Below are 21,835 nucleotides of genomic sequence, written 5' to 3' on the forward strand. Positions count from 1 at the left end.
TGTATATATGTATATATATATATATATATATATATGTATATATGTATATATATATATATATATATATATGTATATATATATATATGTATATATGTATATATATATATGTATATATATATATATGTATATATGTATATATATATATATATATATATATGTATATATATATATATATATATATGTATATATATATATATATATATATATATATGTATATATATATATATATATATATATATATATATGTATATATATATATATATATATATGTATATATGTATATATATATATATATATATATGTATATATGTATATATATATATATATATATATGTATATATATATACATACATACATTAAAATTAATCAAAGGACATACTATGTGTGTCTACTTACTTGAAATAACAGTCAAAATTCTTTATTAAATCGCCAAAAAATACACTGGTGATAACTACAAAAATCAAACGAAGGCAAATTCGGTTAAGACAATCTACTAACATACATTCAAATATTTGGATTCACGTGGATTAGTTTCTGCATTGGCACAATAAGCCTTAGCTTCTTCAACACGCATTACCAGGATAAGAGATACCCAACCTATCCTTCCAAATTCTGTGCCTCTACTAATTCGTTTCGCGCCGAAATCACTGTAGCTTCCCAGTGTAAAATAATCTCATTACAGAATTATGAGAAATAATTTATTAAAATTAATTTACAAAGGTACCATTAATTGTATTATTATCCAATGTCACTAATTTAAGAATGATAATAACAGAATTAACGATACAGGCGACAGCAGATCAGAAAATAGCATTTAAATAGCCGAGAGATTAAAATTAATCAAAGGACATACTAAGTATTTCTACCTGCTTGAAATAACAGTCAAAACTCGTTATTATATCGCCAAAAAATACACTGGTGATAACTACAGAAATCAGACGAAGGCAAATTTGGTTAAGACAATTTGGTTGGGAATCTCTTATCCTGGTAATGCGTGCTGAAGAAGCAAGGGCTTATTGTGCCAATGCAGAACATAATCCACGTGAATCCAAATATTTCAATGTATGTTAGTAGATTGTCTTAACCAAATTTACCTTTGCTTGATTTCTGTAGTTATCACCAGTGTATTTTTTTGGCGATTTAATAACGAGTTTTGACTGTTATTTCAAGCAGGTAGACATACTTAGTATGTCCTTTGATTAGTTTTAATCCCTCGGCTATTTAATGCTATTTTGGGGCCTGCGGTCGCCTGTATCGTTGATTCTGTTATTATCATTCTTAAATTAGTTACATTGGATAATAATGGAATTAACGATACCTTTGTAAATCAAATTTAATAAATTATTTTTCTCGTAATTCTGTAACAAGATTATTTTTCACTGGGAAGCTGCTGTGAAGTCAGCGCGAAACGAACCAGTAGCGGCACAGAATTGGGAAGGATCGATTGGGAATCTCTTATCCTGGTAATCACTGTAAATTAATTGTTATATATATGCATACACATACACACACACACATACACACACACATACACACATATATATATATATACATATATATACATATATGTGTGTGTGTGTGTCTGTGTCCATGTATCCATATCCATATAAGCATATGGATGTATTTTTAAATTTGTGCATTAAATAGACATGTGAGTCGACACTTATATTGTTCTGTGTATATGTGTTCATTTATATGTAAACTCTATACATATCTAAGTGTGGTGTGTGTGTTTGTGTGCGTGTGTATGTGTGCGTGTGTGCGTGCACTTTTTTTGTATTTCAACCAATGCTTATCAAGGCTATATAAATTTACTTGGAACATTGTTTCTGAAATATAAGTAAAGGAGATTGATGAAAGTAACCACAAGTGTGCAGTGAGAGACAATGTATTGTCAATATTCTGGTCTTAATGAATCAACAAAATGGAAATAGTCCTAAGATTAAAAAGACATGAAACGTAAGATGTTCTGTATTCAATTTAAAACATTCAGTCATCCATTTCAAATATCATCATTATCTTCATCATCGTTTAACGTCTGCTTTACATGCAGGTATGTGTTGGACAGTTTAAATGAGGAATGGCAAGCCAGGAGGCTGTACCATGGTCCAGTCTGATTTCGCAAGGTTTCTACAGCTAAGATGCCCTGCCTAATGCCAACCACTTCAAGTGTGTAGTGGGTCATTTTTACGTGCCACCAGCATGGGGGCCAGTCAAGTGGCACTGGCATCAACCATGCTTGAATGGTATTTTTTACGTGCCACCAGCACGGGAGCCAGTTAGGTTGATCTGGCATCAACAATGCATGCGTAGTGCTTTTTACATGCCACTAGCTTGAGTGCCAATCAGGCAGCACTGGTATCGGGCACAACTATGATTTCACTTTACTCATCAGGTCTTCTCAAGTACAACATATTGCCCAATCATTGAAGGGTACTTTCAAACGGGCTAGTTATCACTAGCATCAGACATAGCTATGATCTCACTTGACTTGCTGGGTCTTCATAATCACAGCATATCTCCAAAGGTCTCGGTCATTTGTCATTGCTGCTGTGAGGCCCAACGTTTGAAGGTCAGGCTTCATCACCTCATCCCATGTCATCCTTGGTCTACCTCTTCCGCAAGTTTCTTCCACTGTTAAGTGTGTCACTTCTTTATGCAGCTGTCCTCATCCATACACAATACATGACCATACCAGTGCAGTCAACTCTCTTGCACACCACACCAGATGCTTCTTATGTCCAACTTTTCTCTCAGAGTGCTTACATTGTCGTATATGCACACTGACATTACACATCTACTGAAGTATACTAGCTTCCTTTCTTTCAAGCATACACCTGCCTTCAGCAGTCATAGCTCATGTTTCACTGCCATGTAGCATGGCTGTTTATACACAAACATCATACAGTCTACCTTTCATTCTGAGTGAGAAGCCTTTTGTTACCAGCAGGGGTAGGAGCTCCCTGAATTTTGCCCAGGATATTCGTATCCTCGTAGCTAGGCTCTCAGAGCATCTACCCCCGTTACTGAATTTATCGCCTAGTAATGGAAGCTATTAACTACTTCTAGTTTTACCCCCTGGCATGTGATGGAATGTTTCATGTACATCTTTGGTTTTATTGCTCCTGTGCCTCTTCCACATACAAACACTATCTTCCCAGTCAACCTTCCTTTATATTGCTGCACCTCTTATCTGTCCATAGCTTAAACTGGGTACATCTTATGAATTTTCTACCTGTGCCTTTTCTACAGAATGAGCAGGGACATCTACTTGAAGGGGTTTGTGATTTGTCCCCCTTCCGACTTTGGTTTTTGCTAGATTGACTCTGAAGCCGTTAGATTCTAGACCTTACTTACACACTCATCTATTAGAGCAAGGTCATCAGCATAGAGGAGCTCCCAGGGGCAGCCTGTCTTAAATTCCTATGTTATTGCCTGGAGGACTATGATGAATAAGAGGGGACTGGGGACTGATCCTTGGTGAACCCTTATTTCTACCCGGAATTCATCACTGTACACAATTCTAACCTTCACCTTATTGACAGCACCCTTCTACAGCTCTCACCAGTCACTCACCTATTCCTAGTTTCCACACTGATCATCAGATAAGGGATCGGGGAACCCATAACACTTAAGAATTAATTTACTGTTAAGATTTTCAACATGTAGTCAATTTAGATACAAGAAGAACCATTTTAAAGTGAATAAATATAGCACTTTTCTGCTTCAAATTGATTCTAATATCATTCAATAAAATCAGTCATCTTTAATCACATTTCAAACATTAAAACTGTAATCCTGTCTAATGCTAGTTATTGTAAAGACCAATTTATTGTGTCAATATTCAATCAAGAGGACCATCCACAAGTTATTTAGGCTAAATTTGACATTTTGCATAAAAGGTAAAAACAATATCCCAGCCAAAAAAGTATTTTAACAAAATTCAAAAAATATTTGCTTGGAGATAACTCAAAGCTCACTTAAAGTAGCTGTCCTCAGCTTCTAGATGGCTCTGAGACCTGGTATATGCATTCTTCACTGTTTCCCTGGGAAGTTCTATGAATACCTCCTTGATCTCGGCCACTAGCTCAGCCTTTGTGCTGCAAGGAGAGAGATTGGTATCTCAACTGTATACCACACACAGTAATCCATAGGATTACAATCAGGGGAATTGGATAATTAGAAATTGTGTCATGTGAAGTCATAGAAATACTCCAGCAACCGCGTTTGACTCTTTCCCAAGGTATTCAAGGGCCTGAACCCTACTGACACACATATGGCAACCCTCTCAAACCAGATTTTGATCATAGTCTGAACTGAGTCTAAAACCCAATTCAATGATGTGGGACATCATGATGACACACTCACTGGAGACACACCCTAAAACCATCACAGTTTGGGAAAACTTGGTTTTCATTATGTGTGCGACTTCACATGAATTTTAGGCTAGTCACCTGTTGTTCTGAGTGTTGTGTAATGGGTCTTGGCATGAGTTCTTTTCCTCTGAGAAACCTAGATCATTTCTGGCTCCACAGGATGCCTCATCATGTTCAGCAGCTTCTTTGCCTCCGTCATGCTGTGTTTCTTGGCATTGGCTGTCAGAATTTATTCATTGCACTTCTTTCATTGTGACAACTCGGATACTCATCTCTCTCATCAAAGCCCAGGTTCCTTTGCTCAGATCTTCCATCTCTCACCTCCTTATCCTAAAGTTGTTGGATGAATTATGGAATGCAAGGACAGTCAGAATGACTGCTGTGTCACTCCCTGCGGGCCATAGCTTCGTAGTATGCATTTCAGTTGTCTATGTCATGTTCTTACAGTCTTTCCAGTGCTCTCAGAGCACTGAACAGAATTCATGACGCCAGTGTTTTGATACTCAATACAAATAATCACAGCATAACTAACACTTTTCCAGTATTCAGATGGCTTCCAGCCCATCATGTTAGCTAACTTTTCCTAACAAGAACTTTAGACTTTATGCTATCCAGTGCCATTGATTGTCCACCATACATGAAGCTGTTGCTGAAGAAAACATGAGATGGAAAAGATTGCCAAATTTAGCTTGAATAACCTGTATATCTTCATGAAATAGTTTTGGTTTTTAATGGTAAATATATTAAATCGATTTTCCCTAAGAACATAATTATTACCTTCTGTCTGAAATCTGATAAAAAAGACTCTTCTACTTTAATAACACAAATTAAATATTTGTGGGAAGACTGACATCAGTCACCATTCTTTTAACCACAATAACAGTAACAATTGTATAAGCAATATGGACCACTACAAAAATCATCAGAGCTACAAACAAAAAAAAAAAAGCAAACACAGAAATTTAATTGAAAATATGAATAAAAAATTTAACAATAATAATAGCAATATTGATCCTAATTTTGGTAATACTGACCATGGCTATAATAATAATAATAACAATTGTAACAATAAAAATCAGAACATTAATCACAATAATAGCAATATAGTTATCCACAATAATAATAATACATGCATAGATAGATAGATAGATAGATAGATAGATAGACAGACAGACAGACAGACAGACAGACAGACAGACAGACAGACAGGTATGAATGCATCAAAGGAAACCCTGATGTTCTAGGAGGGAAATGTGTTCCCATGGATGATGGTTCAATGCAGTTAACAATTCTGTAAAGAAAGAGGGTTGGAAGTGCCACTATGAATGGTGCATGGGGAAAGGAGAGCCTATCTAATGTGAAGCCAACAGAGGGGCTGGTTATCCCAACTGATAGTAGCTGAGCAGGAAAAGCAATAAAGTATATGAAGACAGGGTATGCCTCTGGCCCATCAGGAATCACTGCTGAGATGCTTAAAATATCTTATGGAGTGGGATATGACTTGGCCACCCATATAGTTAATCAAGTTATCAATGAGGGTGTCATACTCAATGACTGGTGTATCAGCATTATAGTCAACTGCAACAAAGGCAAAAGGGATGTCTTAAACAGAAATAATTAGAGAGGCATCAAATTGCTGGACCAGGTGATGAGAGTTACAGAAAGGGTCATAACTCAATTATTTGGAAGAGAATTAGGATAGATGAGATGCAGTTTGGATTTGTGCCAGGGAGAAGTACCACCGATGCAATCTTCCTGGTGAGGATACTGCAGGAGAAATACTTGACCAAAAATAAATCACTGTATATGGCTTTTGTTGACGGTCTTTGACAGGGTCCCTTGCTCCCTTAGATGGTGGGCAATGTGGAAGCTAGAGATAGATGAATGGTTAGTGAGATCCGTACAAGCCATGTACAGAGATGCTGTTAGTGAAGTGAGGGTTGCTAATGTGAATAACAAGGAGTTTAGTGTACAAGTAGGAGTTCACCAGGATTCAATTTTTACCCACCTCTTATTTATCATGGTTCTCCAAACTATAACTGAGGAATTGAAGATTGGCTTCCCTTTGGGAATTTCTCTATGTTGATGACCTTTTACTTATTGCTGAATCACTACCAGAAATAAAGAAGAAATTTCAGGTATAGAAGTAGACTTGAATCAAAGGGTTTTAGCGTTAATTTAGTCAAGACCAAAGTATTGGTAATTATGAAAACAGACAAATTCCAGAACCGTTCAGAGAGATGGTCCTGCTCATAAGGCAGAAAAGTTATCAGGAGAAACTCCATAAGATTTACTCAGTGCAAGCTATGAACACATAAGGGGTGCAGTGGTATATAAGAGGTGCAGTAACCAAGTAATATGTATGAATGAAGAGAGTTGCATCAAGAGGTTTTACTCTCTAATTATTGAGGGAGCATGTGGAAGGAGGTAAACCCAGGAAGATGTGGGAGAAAGTGGAGAGAAAGGATCTACAGATGCTGGACTCAGAGAAGAAATGACTAGGGACCAAGACACCTGGCAAGTTACTGTGCTTGGAAAGACATGTGAAGCTAAGTAAAAGCGTGGTTGTCCTTGCATATGAGCTTGTCCCTTGCGTCACTCTCCAGCTGAGCATTCCTAATCTTGCAGGCTTGTAAATGCTGGTGCCACGTAAAAACCACCAATGCTGATGCCATATAATTTCAGCCATGCCGGTGCTTCATAAAAGCACTCAGTACATTCTGTAAAGTGGTTGCCATTAGGAAGGGTATCCAGTCATAGAAACCATGTCAAACAGACATGGAGTTTGATGCAACTTTTCAGCTGGCCAGCTGCTGTCAAACACTCCAACCCATGCCAGCATGAAAAACAGACATTAAATGATGATGATGATGATGGTGATGATGATGATCATCATTATCATCTTATAAGTATAATTGTAACTATGTTGCCAACAGCAACTATAGCTTCTATAGTCATATAATTTATCTGTCCCGCATTAACAAACACAGTCAACACGCCCCTCTAGTAATAAGGATATTTCTACATTCACTCATGACAGTGGGGACAATATCATGAACAACGCTAATAATTATGATAAAATTAATGTTAAAAAAATAGGGGCTTGCATAGCAAAGGTTATGATTTGTAATATTGAGCATAGTTATAGCTGTAATGTTTATCCTTAACATATTGTCTATAGTAATGTTAAGAACGATAACAGTCATAACTATATGATCAATAACACAGAGAAAATGCTTTGAACATAATTTTTGCTAAGTTCGCTTTTGCATTTGATTTAGACTAAAATTGAATGTTGATTTCAAAACTACAGTCAGATTTCTTCTATCACATCAAGTTTTCATTTTCCCCACAGCTTACTCTCTATATAAGCACAATTAAAATCAGCACTCCAAAATTACTGGATAATGTATCTCCATCATCAGAGAGCAAAAATGTTCTCCAGTATAATATCATTGGTAATAGGGCAGTCTTCACTATCTTGATGAGATAAATAGAGCACTTGAAATAGCAAAAGATGCAACTTCAGAATAACAAGTAATTGTCCCTTGAGGGATGCTGTCTGTGTTATCACATGGTGTATAAGTGTATAGTTACTACGTTACACTTAAACTCGACCAGAATTTACTTTGGATCAATGACTGACTTGAAACATTGATACCTCATACATTAACTGCAAGGATTTTCAACATATATTCATATTAGACACTATACATTTTCAATACTATAAATTTCAAATTGGTTCCTAATATCATTTCATAAAAACATTTTATACTTTTTAATTTTACAACTGAATTTATTAGAGTCAATATATAAAACAAATTTTCCTCTTTAATATTGTGAGGCTTTTTTCACTCTCCTTTACTTATATTCCAAACATTAATACCGTTATCTTATGTTATTTATAACACAACCAAGATTTAATGTTAACATTCAAGACACGTCTACGTCTTTTAGTAATATCAATCACTTACAACGATGAGTGTAAAGATTAAATTCTCCTATGGACATTATTACTTTTTTGCATCAACTCTAAATAATAAAAAATTTACCGATTGTGGGGACTGAGAGAAATAGAGAATTGAAAGACATTTGCTCTATTTTTTCCCTTTCTTTCATAAATACTGAGAACAGGAATATCTGGAATTAAGTTTGTCATGCTATACATAATTACTTTAAGTATTAAGCTTCAAATTTATTCACTATTACCACAACTAAAGTAACTGCCATTATTTAAGGATCAAGATCTGTTAATTATAAATTTTTTTTTCCTTATCAAGACATCTATAATTTCATCTAGGATGATGCTATCTGATTTACTCTTCCATTTCTAAGAGAGTCGAGTGATATAAGATGGTAATTCCATATTTATATCTAGTAGATTCAATAACCCCATAGATGTTTTTTACATATTCCTTATGGTCAACTGGTACTTATTTCATCAACCCGAAAAGGATGACAGGCAAAGTCAATCTCAGTGGAATATGAACTCAGAATACAAATCTAGCAGAAATACTGCTAAGCATTTCACTCAGCACACTAACGGTTCTGGCAGCTCACTGTTTTGTGAAATAATATGAACAATAAAAGGATGGTCTATAGGAATAGTCTTTTCTACTCTAGGCACAAGGCCCGAAATTTTTGGGGAGGGTGTCAATTGATTAGATCATCCCCAGTACACAACTGGTACTTAATTCATCGACTCCAAAAGCAAAGTCAACTTGGGTGGAATTTGAACTCAGAACGTAAGGATAGACGAAATGACACTAAACATTTCGTCCGGCGTGCTAACGATTCTGCCAGATCACCGCCTTAGTCCAAAGGAGTAAGTCTAAAGGAATATCATATCTTATTAGCCATATTGATGATATTAAATATTTTGATTTAGTAAAAGGACATGTTATTATCAACTGAATCTTTTTTTGTGAAATCTATGTTACAGCAAAGAATAAATCAAAATATTTGCAGCTTTTATTGAAGTGGAGAAGAATTTATAGAGTACTGACTACCATGCCTCCAGACGGGACTCACTGGCAAGTAAGATAATATATATATATATTATTATTTATGTTGTGAACCATTAGTAAATATATGCATATATATATATATATATATATATATATATATATATATATATACACCCCTCCTGCCTATGAATTATTCTGGACACTTCTGTTGAAAAATCGGTCCAATACACCACGATGTCTGAAGTTTTTGAACCTTTTGAACTTTATGTAAAAATTCTTTTTTCTCTTCTTGTTTCTTTCTGTATTCCTTTCTGTGGAAGAAAGTAGGCTCGAAACGTTAAAGACTTTTTCACTTCCCAGGCGTTATGGTAATACATCTGTTTGTTCTTCGTCATTTGTTTTTTTTTTTTTTGTGAATTCTCTCTCTCTCTCTCTCTTTCTATATATATATATATATATATATATATATATATATATATATATATATATATATATATATATAGATAGATAGATAGATAGATAGATAGATAGATATGTGTGTGTGTGACTCTGGATATATATATATATATAGCAATAAGAAAATGGAGGAGAATATGCGGTATCCATCGACTTGCAGACAGTGTATTCCATTAAATTAATTTGTTTATTTTTTGTAACTAAAATGACAAAAACCATAATATGCAGATGCTTATGACATACCATGCCATATTAACAATTAAGGTTACAAATATAAAGTACATTTAGCAATTGGAGAATATACAGAAACTTACAGCTGTTTCGGCCTAGCGTTGGCATGCCCCATTCTATCCCTATAGCTCCTGTGTGCTGGAGTAATTAGCAGATGAAAATGATGTAATGGGGGTACATGCATGATTCGCTAGGCCTCTTCAGAGATTCACAAAAATTCAATACAAATATAAGATTCCCAGCAGTATATTGGATAGATACTATCCCTTAGTGGGTTGAATCCTCAACCCCTAACTCTCTTGCATTATATATATATATATATATATATATATATATATATATATATATATACCAACGGAAATATACAATTGAGATCCATGAGCAGAGAGTCCAAAAGAGTAGGAATATCCAGTGGTAATCCGGGTGGAGTGGTGCATGTGAATGCGTGTGTGTGTGTATGTGTATGCATGTGCGCGTGTATGTCTGTATATCTACCTGTACACATATTCGTTAAAATTTAGTAGAAGCAACAGAGTGACTCTAGTTCCGACATTTTGTGCGTTGGCAGGAGCTCTCGATCCTTGAGTCACTGTGTTACTCCTGCTACATATTAATAAAAGTATACATATACTCATATTTTGAGTTCTGTTTCTTCTGTTTGCATCAATAAACCCATAGATATATGTTTATTTTTTCAACTGTCTATCCGCGACCTGGTTACAGAGTGTCTTATGAAGTCCACTACATCGTCTATGTTTGATTACTGTACCGATCTCTGTGCTTCTACATATTACCATTTGCTACCTCAAGGATAACATGGAATGTTTCAATTTAGAGTATTCTACAAAAAATATCCCTATACCGTCTAATTAGGTCTACACGAAAATATTACTGGAGAAAATGATAGACTTGATAAGGCATATGAAACGGAAGGGTATTTTAACTATGATGAAAGCACGCCACCGTCCGAGGCTATTAAATACAATATCAAGTCTAGGAAGTTCCCACCTAGAATCAAGGAACTCGATTCCTTCGAGAAGGCCTACTGGGAATAATGCCCCCAGGCCGAAATTCCGTAAGGCCTTTACCCCTTTCAGAGCAAACTCTGTGAAGATATACAAAATATAAGAAACTCTAATGGGTCCTTAATATTCTCGGATTAGACTAAGAGCTTATACATGATAGAATCATACGCTTACGTTAGACTTTTAAATGATTCAATCCTACAAAAAATAGAGACGCGCTTCCTCACACACTTACAACAACATTAACTGTGAGGCTAAACAAATAGCAGTTAACCTAGGTATAGCAGACAGAGTAGAGATCTTATCCAAGAGAAATGCTTTTATAACTGAAAAATCACAAGCCAAATTTTGCCTCCAACCCCAAATGTCACCTGATAAATTCGGCCAAGTCTGAGATTGGCCAGGCAAGCAAGTATATACTGAGGAAGATTAATGATGACATAAGAAGATACACGAGCCTCCCTCTATGGTGCAGCACCAATGAGGTAACCTCATGGTTTATTGCCAACTGCGACAGAGACAGGGCTAGATTTACACAGTTCGACATTGTCAACTTTTATCCATCTATTTCTAAAGAGTTATTGTTGAAGGCACTTTCCTTTACCAAGGGCTTCACAGATATTAGTAATAATGATGTTAGAGTTATCATGCATGCCAAGAGGGTGGTACTGTTCAGCAAATATTCTACATGGGTCAAGCAATCTGACCCCGAGGGTTCCTTTGTTGTAGGTATGGGAGCATATGACAGCGTCAATGTCCGTGATCTTATCGGATTGTACGTCCTGGACATCTTAGAGAAGAGGTTTCCTTCGATCCTCTTTCGTCTCTACAGAGATGTCCTAGCCATCTCTAAAGGAGCCAACGGCCACGCATTAGACTTAGAAAAGACCTAATTAGCACCTTAAGACTGAATAGGTCTCAAGATCACCGTTGAGACTAATCTCACCATAGAAGATTTTTTTGATGTTACTTTAGATCTGGGCTCTGGTACATACAGGTCCTAGCACAAGCTAAACAAGAGACTGTCTTATATTAGCAGACTTCTGCCGCCTCCTATTGTTTTCAAGAACCTAGTGAAAGGTGTAAGCAGAGGATCTCAAATCTATTCTCGAGCCAAGCTACCTTCGACATCATTGCCTCCTTCTACGATAAGGCACTGGCATCAAGTGGGTGCCTGGTCCTAGCACTCAGAAAAGAAAGCCCCGCAGAAATGTCATTTGCTTTACTCCACCCTTCTCACTCAATGTCAAGACTTGTATGTGAAAGATTTTCCTTAGATTGATAGGCAAACATTTCACACACACATAGTTACAGCTTAATGGTGAAATTCAAAAGTCTTTGTTTTGGCGCGATAATTCCAGGAATATATCTGCAGAAAATATTTACTGCGTCGTATATATTCAAGCTGTAATTAGCAGAACCATATACACGCGCACCCATGGCGGTGGGCAACTTTGTATACGATTCTGATGATTGCGGTTACATTACAAATCAGGCTGAAAGGGAATGGACAATCGGCAAGATTTGTTAAATCCGAAACCGGTACCTGTTTAATAATGTTTTTTTAGGTGATTTTAAATGTCTTGCCCGCTTACGTTTTGGTATGCTGCTATATTTCATGTTGAGAGCAATTTAGGTCTTAATAGACACAAGATGTGATCTATTTCTAGCACATTAATTGTCCACGTTAGTGGTCAACGTTATTTTTAAAAATGTACCTTAATCCCCTGAGATTGCAGATATTATTTCTGAATCTCTTTGATTCTTTAGATGTGCTGGCCTCTTGATAATTAATCGATATTAATTAATATATGATTAATTACCATATTTTATAATTATATATATCATCATCATCATCATCGTTTAACGTCCGCTTTCCATGCTAGCATGGGTTGGACGATTTGACTGAGGACTGGTGAAACCGGATGGCTACACCAGGCTCCAATCTAATTTGGCACAGTTTCTACAGCTGGATGCCCTTCCTAACGCCAACCACTCAGAGAGTGTAGTGGGTGCTTTTATGTGTCACCCGCACGAAAACGGCCAAGCTCAAAATGGTGTCTTTTATGTGCCACCCGCACAAGAGCCAGTCCAGGGGCACTGGCAACAATCTCGCTCGAAAACTCTACAAGGCCAGTCAGGCGGTACTGGCAATGGTCACGTTCAGGATGGTACATCTTATGTGCCACCCGCACAAGAGCCAGTCCAGGGGCACTGGCAACTATCTCACTTGGCTTGCTGGGTCTTCTCACGCACAGCACATTTCCAAAGGTCTCGGACAGTAGTCATCGCCTCTGTGAGGCCCAATGTTCGAACATCTTGCCTCACCACCCCAGCCCAGGTCTTCCTGGGCCTACCTCTTCCACGGGGTCCCTCAACTGTTAGGGAGTGGCACTTTTTCACGCAGCTATCCTCATTCATTCTCACCACATGTTCAAACCAGCGCAATCGTCTCTCTTGCACACCAATACTGACGCTTCTTATGTTCAGCTTTTCTCTCAAGATACTTACACTCTGACGGGTATGCACATTTACATTACACATTCAGCGGAGCATACTGGCTTCATTCCTTGCGAGCTTACACATGTCCTCAGCAGTCACAGCCCATGTTTCACTGCCATGTAGCATGGCTGTTCGTACACATGCGTCATACAGTCTGCCTTTTACCCTGAGTGAGAGTCCCTTTGTCGCCAGCAGAGGTAAGAGCTCTCTAAACTTGGCCCAGGCTATTCTTATTCTAGCAGTTACACTTTCAGCGCACCCACCCCAACTACTAACTTGGTCACCCAGATAGCAGAAGCTATCAACTACCTCTAGTTTTTCTCCCTGGAATGAGATAGAAGTTGTTTCCTGTTTGTTTACAGTGTTTATTGCACCTGAACATCTGCCACATACAAAGACTAACTTTGTAGTTAAACTGCCTTTGATATTGCTGCACCTCTTATGTGTCCATAGCTTGCACCGGGTACATCTTATAGAGTTACTACCTACTCCTTTACTGCATACTGAGCAGGGCCATCTACCTGAAGGGGTTTGTGTTTTATCTACCTTCCTACTTATTAGGATTTTGGTTTTTGCTAGGTTGACTCTAAGGCCCTTCGATTCTAGTCCTTGCTTCCACACCTTAAACTTCTCCTCTAGTTCTGATAGTGACTGCGCAATTAGTGCAAGGTCATCAGCATAGAGGAGCTCCCAGGGGCAACCTGTCTTGAATTCCTCTGTGATTGCCTGGAGGACTATGATAAATAGGAGGGGGCTGAGGACGGAACCTTGGTGGACCCATATATATATATATATATATATATATATATATATATATATATATATAAGAAGTGAAATATATGTGGAAACGTATATAAAAAATGGGAAGAGAAATGCCTTCATTTCACATAGTCTTAATATCTTTTTATAAAAAAAAAATATAAATACACATTTTATGGATGGTAAAGTCTCATAAAATGTAGTCATACCCAATTGATTTTCGCTATTTAAATTAGCTTTTCAAGGGACATTGTGAAGTGATAATTCCTTGAGACAAGGAATCACGCCATTTTTAGATTTCCTGATAAGTAAAAATGAGTGGAGAGAGTGGATAAAGGGCAGCAACAGGTGGCGAGGGGGACAACTATCTCCTCAGCATTATTGAATGTAATATGAGAGGTAATTTGTACAGGAAATGCGAAATAATAATAACAATAATAATAATAATAATAATAATAATAATAATAATAATAATAATAATTGCAATTTTGGAAAATTGTGATAAAGGAAATTGAAATTGAAATTGTAATGTACAAAAACTCCCTTTCAATTCATAATGTATACTAGAGGTATGTTTATCTGTATATTTGTGTGTAATTTATAATAGTAGTTCCTCATTTTGTCAATATTGAATTATTATAGACAAAAGAGAAATCCTTGGTTAATATAATGTCATATAAATTAAATAAGCCAAAGAAATATTTATATATATTGCCCAATATATTGAGTGAACGTGTTACAATTCAGGTTCACATTTTGAGTTTTTATTATTTATTTTTAAGGAATGTATAGGTAGCAGGTGGTCAAGTTTGTATATTAAGGTGTGGTCTGTACTTTTGTATAAACAGGTTTTCCTTGTTTAGGCGTTCTTGTAAGGAGATTGAATTTTTGCATTGGTATAATGGAAAAATATGGAAATTCAGTGTTTTATTTCTTGCACATTTATCAATATGTTTTCTCAGAGCTATCTGCCTGTATTGAGGAAAACGAATCTGTTCATTATGCAGCGTAACTCTGCGTCTCAAAATAAGGCACGTTTGTCCCACATAATTGTGGCCACCATCTGAGCAGATTAGGACATAAATCAGGTTCTAAGAGGCACATGTGAAGTTGGTTTTAATTTAAAATATTTCTCCTTGCTGGAATATCAATTCTGTGCCCTCAGTTCGGTTTGGGCATGTACCACAATTGGGTCGTCTGCATTTTTAACTGTTGGTATCGTATGTGTTGAGTACAGTTTTGCATTTTTTAGGAGTCTTTTAAGTGATTTGTGTTGTCTTTTGCATTTGAGGAGTTTATGTGCATTCAGAATATTGTTCATTTTCGGGTCTTGAGTGAGGAGAGGAAGATTTTGTAAAATTGTGTTGCATGCTTCATTGTTTCTGGGGTTGTGGTTTGGTATGTATGGGAGTGATTTAAAGTGAAATGTGGTTTTGCGTTTTGTTGTTCTTGGTGTGTTTGTGTCCAACTTTTTGGCACGTTTAATTCCATGATCTATAAGTGCGAGTGGGTATTGACGTTCAATCAGTGTTATTTTGAGGTTTTGTAGGCGATATACCCAAGTAGTTGTATCAAATACAATTGTACAGATCCTTTTTGCTAGATTGAATGGGATATTTAGTTTGGTGTGTTTAGGGTGGCATGAGCTGAAAATAAGATACTGTTTTGAGTCTGTTCGTTTGTGGTAGATGTCCGTTGCAATTTGGTCGTTGGACGTTTTTACTAACACAAAATATAAATCTTCTACAACGCTAGCTTCGAATATACAAGAACTTAAACTAAAAAATGTACAACACTCATTATCTTGGTCTGAAATAGCAGACGTACCCCCATACAATACAGTTAGGTTTGTATGTAAATTGTGCATTAGTGAGTCCATGATAATTTTTCGTTGATATGAACGTACATCATTAAAATAAGTTTTCGGGGGCTATATTTTCCTGTAACCATAGATACCGTTCAACATTTAAATATTTTGATAAACTTCGATAAACTAACCATTTAATTTTTAATTATCTATATTTTAATTGATGTCTATACTCCTATCATTCTGTAACTTTATATTGAACAATTATTACCTGCATAACATTTATAACATCTTCCAAATCGCATATCCCATAATTCCTGTTAAAACATATTTTCCTTCTGTTAAAAATTGTATCTCCCTTTATAACTAAATCTCATTTAACCAGTACAACGTTGCATGAAAAGTGAATCCTGAATGACATACTCTCAGGTAAAGGGGGTAGTATTCAATTTTTGGAGTGAAAATACACTTAAAATTTATGGATTACTGTACTCCCGAAACAGCCGTAAGAGGGTTACTACCAGCAGTTTACCTAAACAAGATTACTTATTCTCTTAGATTATTTACATAATTTTTTTTTTGAAAAATGCAACCTCAACACTACAATGTTTTTAAATTCGCTCTTCGAAAGATTTTATTTTATTCACTTTTTTGTAAGGGTCTATTTTCATTATAATGACTTTTACAACGCCGTACTAACCTAATTTCACTCATCTACTTATATATGTATATTCGATTTTTTTATATTTGTGTATTCATAGATATTTAATATGTTTTAATAATTTAATTACTCTTACAACGATGTACATTGATCCATGGCAGAATATATGTACATTTAGATTCTTGAACCTATCCGAAATTCTCCTTAACATTTATATATATATATATATATATATATATATGCTCTCTCACACACACACACACACAAACACACACACACACAAACACACACACACACACACATATATATATATATATGCGAGTAAAAATAAATACAAAAAGGTGGTTTTTTTGTATGATTGTGTATAGAGGAATATATTATTTTGTTTAAGAGTTCCAACACTGTCTGTTTTTTATGTTTTATTTATATTCCTGCAGAACTAATGTGGGGTATAGAATATGGAATATACAATATATAATATAATATACAATATACAATATAAAATAAAATTAAATTAAAATGGATGGCACCATGGAAGAAAGTATTGAATGTAGATGAAATATTGAGTGTTCAATATAAAGGATCAAATATATAAATATATATATATATAAATATATATAAATATATAAAGGCGACTCGAGTTTCAGGGCTATTTCCCTTCGTCTGTTAAAGTCTGTCATACCGGCCATGACGAAGGGAAATAGCCCTGAAACTCGAGTCGCCTTTATATATTTATATATTTGATCCTTTATATTGAACACTCAATATTTCATCTACATTCAATACTTTCTTCCATGGTGCCATCCATTTTTATTTTATTTTATTTTATATTGTATATTATATTATATATTGTATATTCCATATTCTATACCCCACATTAGTTCTGCAGGAATATAAATAAAACATAAAAAACAGACAGTGTTGGAACTCTTTTAAACAAAATTATATATATATATATACTCACATATATACACAGGAGATGAGCTCCTTTCACTTTCTGTCTAGCATCACCATTTGAAAGATTTTGGTTAATACTATTGTAGAAAATAATTTTCTAAAGGTGCTGTGCTGATGCACTAAATCCCAGAGCACGGAAATGGCAAGAAATCTGAAAAGTTTACATCCACGCCTGTACAGGTATATCTGCATACAGGCTTACGTAATACATACTTAAATACATATCAATATATATGTATGTATGTATATATATATATATATATATATATATATATATATATATATATATATATATATATATGTATGTATGTATGTATGTATGTATGTATATCAATATATAAGTATATCGATATATATATATATATATATATATATATATATATATATATATATATATATGAGAATATATTTATGTATATTTATGTGTATATCAATCTATAAGTCTCTCACTATATCTACTTAGATACCTACCTACCTACCTACCTACCTACCTACATACATACATACATACATACATTCATACATACATACGTACGTACATACATATCAGATTATGTCTGATTTGAAAGACTTTATAAATGAAAAGTTTTGTTTGTAGAAATGGTTAACCATTAACACAACGTAGAAATCGAACCCAGGAGTTATTCTTTTTAAGCCTAGTACTTATTACATTATTCCCTTTTACAGGACATAAATACTCCGACTTTGGTTGCCAACTGATAGTAAAGAGACAAACAAAGACACACACATACATACAAATACTTTTGTTGACTCGAGACTATAGCAGAGGACACTTGCCCAAGGTGCTATTCTGTGGGACTGAATCCAGAACCATGTAGTTGGGAAGGAAGCATCTTATCACACAGCCATACTTGTATACATACATATATACATGCGTACATACATATCAGATTATGTCTGATCTTGAAGTCTTTATAAATGAAAAACTTGTTTATAGAAACACTAGCAGAGAACCCGGCGTTGCTTGAGATTAAAACGGCATTGTTTGTATATATATATATATATATATATATATATATATATATATATATATATATATATATATATTACATTGATATTGAAACAGGTGATACAAGAAAGTGCAGCATTTACGACCAAACATTGGTGGAGTAAATGTTAAAGCTGTGCACAAACGATAATTTGAGTTTAGCACAACAATTTGGACACCAATTATCATTTTCATAAGAATGGAATGGATCGTATCTGAAAGCAGCTGCAGGTGCTGTGAAGAACGAATTTGTACATGGTCTGTTTCAGAGAGATATTCTATTGGCCCTATGAGTAATCGGACATGCTAAATGTTGTTTTAATGATTCAGCATTATGTGCTGCAGCATACCTTTTGCTGATCTTAGGAAAGTCTCATCTCCCTTCTCTCTTGAGACTCTTCCTGGCGTGCTGCAGCATGCCTTTGCTTATCATAAGAAAGTCTCATCTACCTTCTGTCTTAGGACTCCATCAGACGTGCTGCAGCATGCTTTTGGTGATGCTGAGAAGGTCTAATCTCCTTTCTCTCTTGAGGCTGTATTTGACGTACTGCAGCATGCGTTTGTTGATCTTTGGAAGGTGTCATGTCCATTCTGTATTGAAACTCCATCTGACATGCTGCAGCATGCCTTTGCTGATGTTGAGAAAGTCTCATGTGCCTGAACTCTTGAGACTGTCAACTTCGGTTTTCTGCACTCCTCCTTGCTTTATAGACGTTTCTGGAGAGATTACGTTTTTTCTTTAGTAGCATATTTTTTCAAGAGAAAAAAATATTGATTAATATCCATTTTTGTAAGCAGTTGTACGTATGTAGTATGTCTATTTTTTTGTATGAGGTGTAAAGTAACCAAATATAAGCGAACTTTAAATACCTTGCAACTGCTGCGATAATGATGAACTGTTAATGTGACGGTAGATGTGAATTTTTATATAACTTGGACCTTTTTGTCAAGAGTTTGTGTAGATGTATATGTGTTTAAGAACGTAGGTAACAGGTGCACAAACACCATCAGACTCACAGACACATACACATTCATATACAAAATGTGACGATATGCACACATACACTCTCACATGCAGACACATACATATGGTAAGAGAGACACATTGATGCATATCAATCGTCACATGTGTATATGTATGCGTAGATGTTTGTGCATGTTTAATAGCGCACCTAACGCGGAAACACATATACAGTCAGAGAGACAAACACATTCATACACTCCCACACATACACTCAGATATGTGACGTCACATTTTGAAACACGCGCACAATAATGAAAGAATAAAAGTGAAGCAATATTACACAATGGTTTTCGATAGAATAAGAAATGCATATAGTTTATTTAAATAAACGGAGTACTTTATTTCACGGTCGGTTTTATCGCAAAATGTTATAGTGCATGAACATCCGTGGCACATAATTAATGTGTGTATAAAGTATGGAAAAAGCCAGTTGAAAACTTTAGAAATGCATACGTATTACACACACAGACACACACACACAGACATCCTTTGTTATATATATATGTAGAATTACTCCTGAACGTAACATCCATTACTTCGTAGAAACTCATTCCATCCGTCAACAAGTTTATAGATGCCACCTTTTTAAAATTTATGAAATATACGATATCAATTTGCGTCCAAACTCTTCTCTTAGTGCCATTTCAGGACCAGCTAAATAATTTTGTAGGTCCCCTAAACAAGAGATAATCAGAAAGTGCAGTCAGGACATTATGGAGGATGAATCAATTTCGCCTAATGGCGCTATTCTAAGAGATCTTCAGGCAATCGTGCAGTGTGTGGGCAGACAACGTGATGCTGAATAACTCCCTTTCAGGTGACTGAGAATGGGCGATTTTTGTCTAAGCTGCTTTCGAATGACAAAGTTGATCTCCTTAGTATCTGGCGTCGATTGTTTGAGTATTACCTAACAGTTTGTAAAGTATTTCATTGAATATCCCACCATACACTTAACAAGATCTTCTTTGAATGAAACCATCCTCTTGCTTGCTGAGCAAGCCTGTTTCTTCCATTGATCCCTTAATTACAGCATCTAACTTTATGATAAAGGATCCACTTCTCATCACCAATAACAAGCTTATCAAAAACATAGTATCTGACGTTGTTGTGAAGCAATGATTCGTAACAAATGACATGTTGTTACAGATTCTCTGGAGAAAGATTGAGCAGGACCCATTTTCCAAATCCTGAAGCTTTTCCAGTTCTTTTCAGTTCGCATAGGATAGTCATATGACTTATTTAAATTTCTCTTTAAGTTCCCTAGCACAAGTGAGAAGGTTTGCTGTGATAACAGTTTCCAACTATTGGGATTCAGGGCTTTTAGGGCGCCCTACATTTGTCTCATCATCAAAGTCAAAATTCCTCTCTTTGAAAACTAGAAAACTACCTCCAGCAAATTCTTTCATTCACTATAGTATCTCCATAAATAATTTCAAATGAATTTTACTGCTAGACTCGCGTTGACATTTTTATGAAAATTATAGAGTAAATAATGTCTAATGTATCCTTTAACTGGGACGAACATCGGGGGGTAAATATCGAAGGAGATTGTGAACAATATTCTTTTAACCCGAAAGAACGAAATATGAATTATTCATATTTTTATATCATGATTGATAACAGGAGACAATACTTTAATAAATGTCGTTTAAAATTTCACCTATAAAATCGGACATTATTTTTATTCCCAAATTATATATATATACTTTCTTCTGTATGCGCAAGGACTCGAATATATAGGAGGGAAGTAGTTGATTACATCACCCCAAATTCTCCACTTGTACTCATTTAATTGATGACAAAAGGAAGAAAGTCAGTCAACCTCGGCGGAATTTCAACCCAGAATGCAAAGACGAATGAAATGCCACTATGCACTTTGGCTGGCGTGCTAAAGATTTTGTCAGCTCGCTGGCTATATAATACATATGTGCGGCTAATAATAAAAACCTCGTTTCACAACCACGAGATTCCGGGCTCATTACCACTGTGTGGCATCTTGGGCAGATTTCTTCTGCTATAGCCTATGGCCAACCAAAATCTGACATGTGGATTTTGTAGATG

At 35.5% G+C, this 21,835-nt stretch overlaps 1 protein-coding gene and 1 long non-coding RNA gene across 9 annotated transcripts in view; one reads left to right on the forward strand and one right to left on the reverse strand.

The window, feature by feature from the left end:
* The window catches only part of LOC106871768 (uncharacterized), a 1,221,261-nt gene that overhangs the window by 711,657 nt on the left and 487,769 nt on the right, over window positions 1–21,835 (forward strand). For all 8 annotated transcript variants that reach the window (XR_016244689.1, XR_016244690.1, XM_089364843.1 and 5 more), the window contains exon 49: window positions 9,319–9,413. Coding sequence is in view for 6 of the 8 variants with exons in the window: in XM_089364843.1 (XP_089220969.1) it covers window positions 9,319–9,413 (95 nt within the window). In the remaining 2 variants the exon portion in view is untranslated. The remainder of the gene's footprint in view (window positions 1–9,318; window positions 9,414–21,835) is intronic.
* LOC128249695 (uncharacterized) overlaps window positions 1–21,835 on the reverse strand; it is a 77,766-nt gene that overhangs the window by 31,868 nt on the left and 24,063 nt on the right. The gene's annotated exons all lie outside the window — the stretch shown is intronic.

This window comes from Octopus bimaculoides, chromosome 16 (assembly GCF_046866305.1).
Source record: "Octopus bimaculoides isolate indiv1 chromosome 16, ASM4686630v1, whole genome shotgun sequence".
In the NCBI taxonomy this organism is placed as follows: Eukaryota; Metazoa; Mollusca; class Cephalopoda; order Octopoda; family Octopodidae; genus Octopus; species Octopus bimaculoides.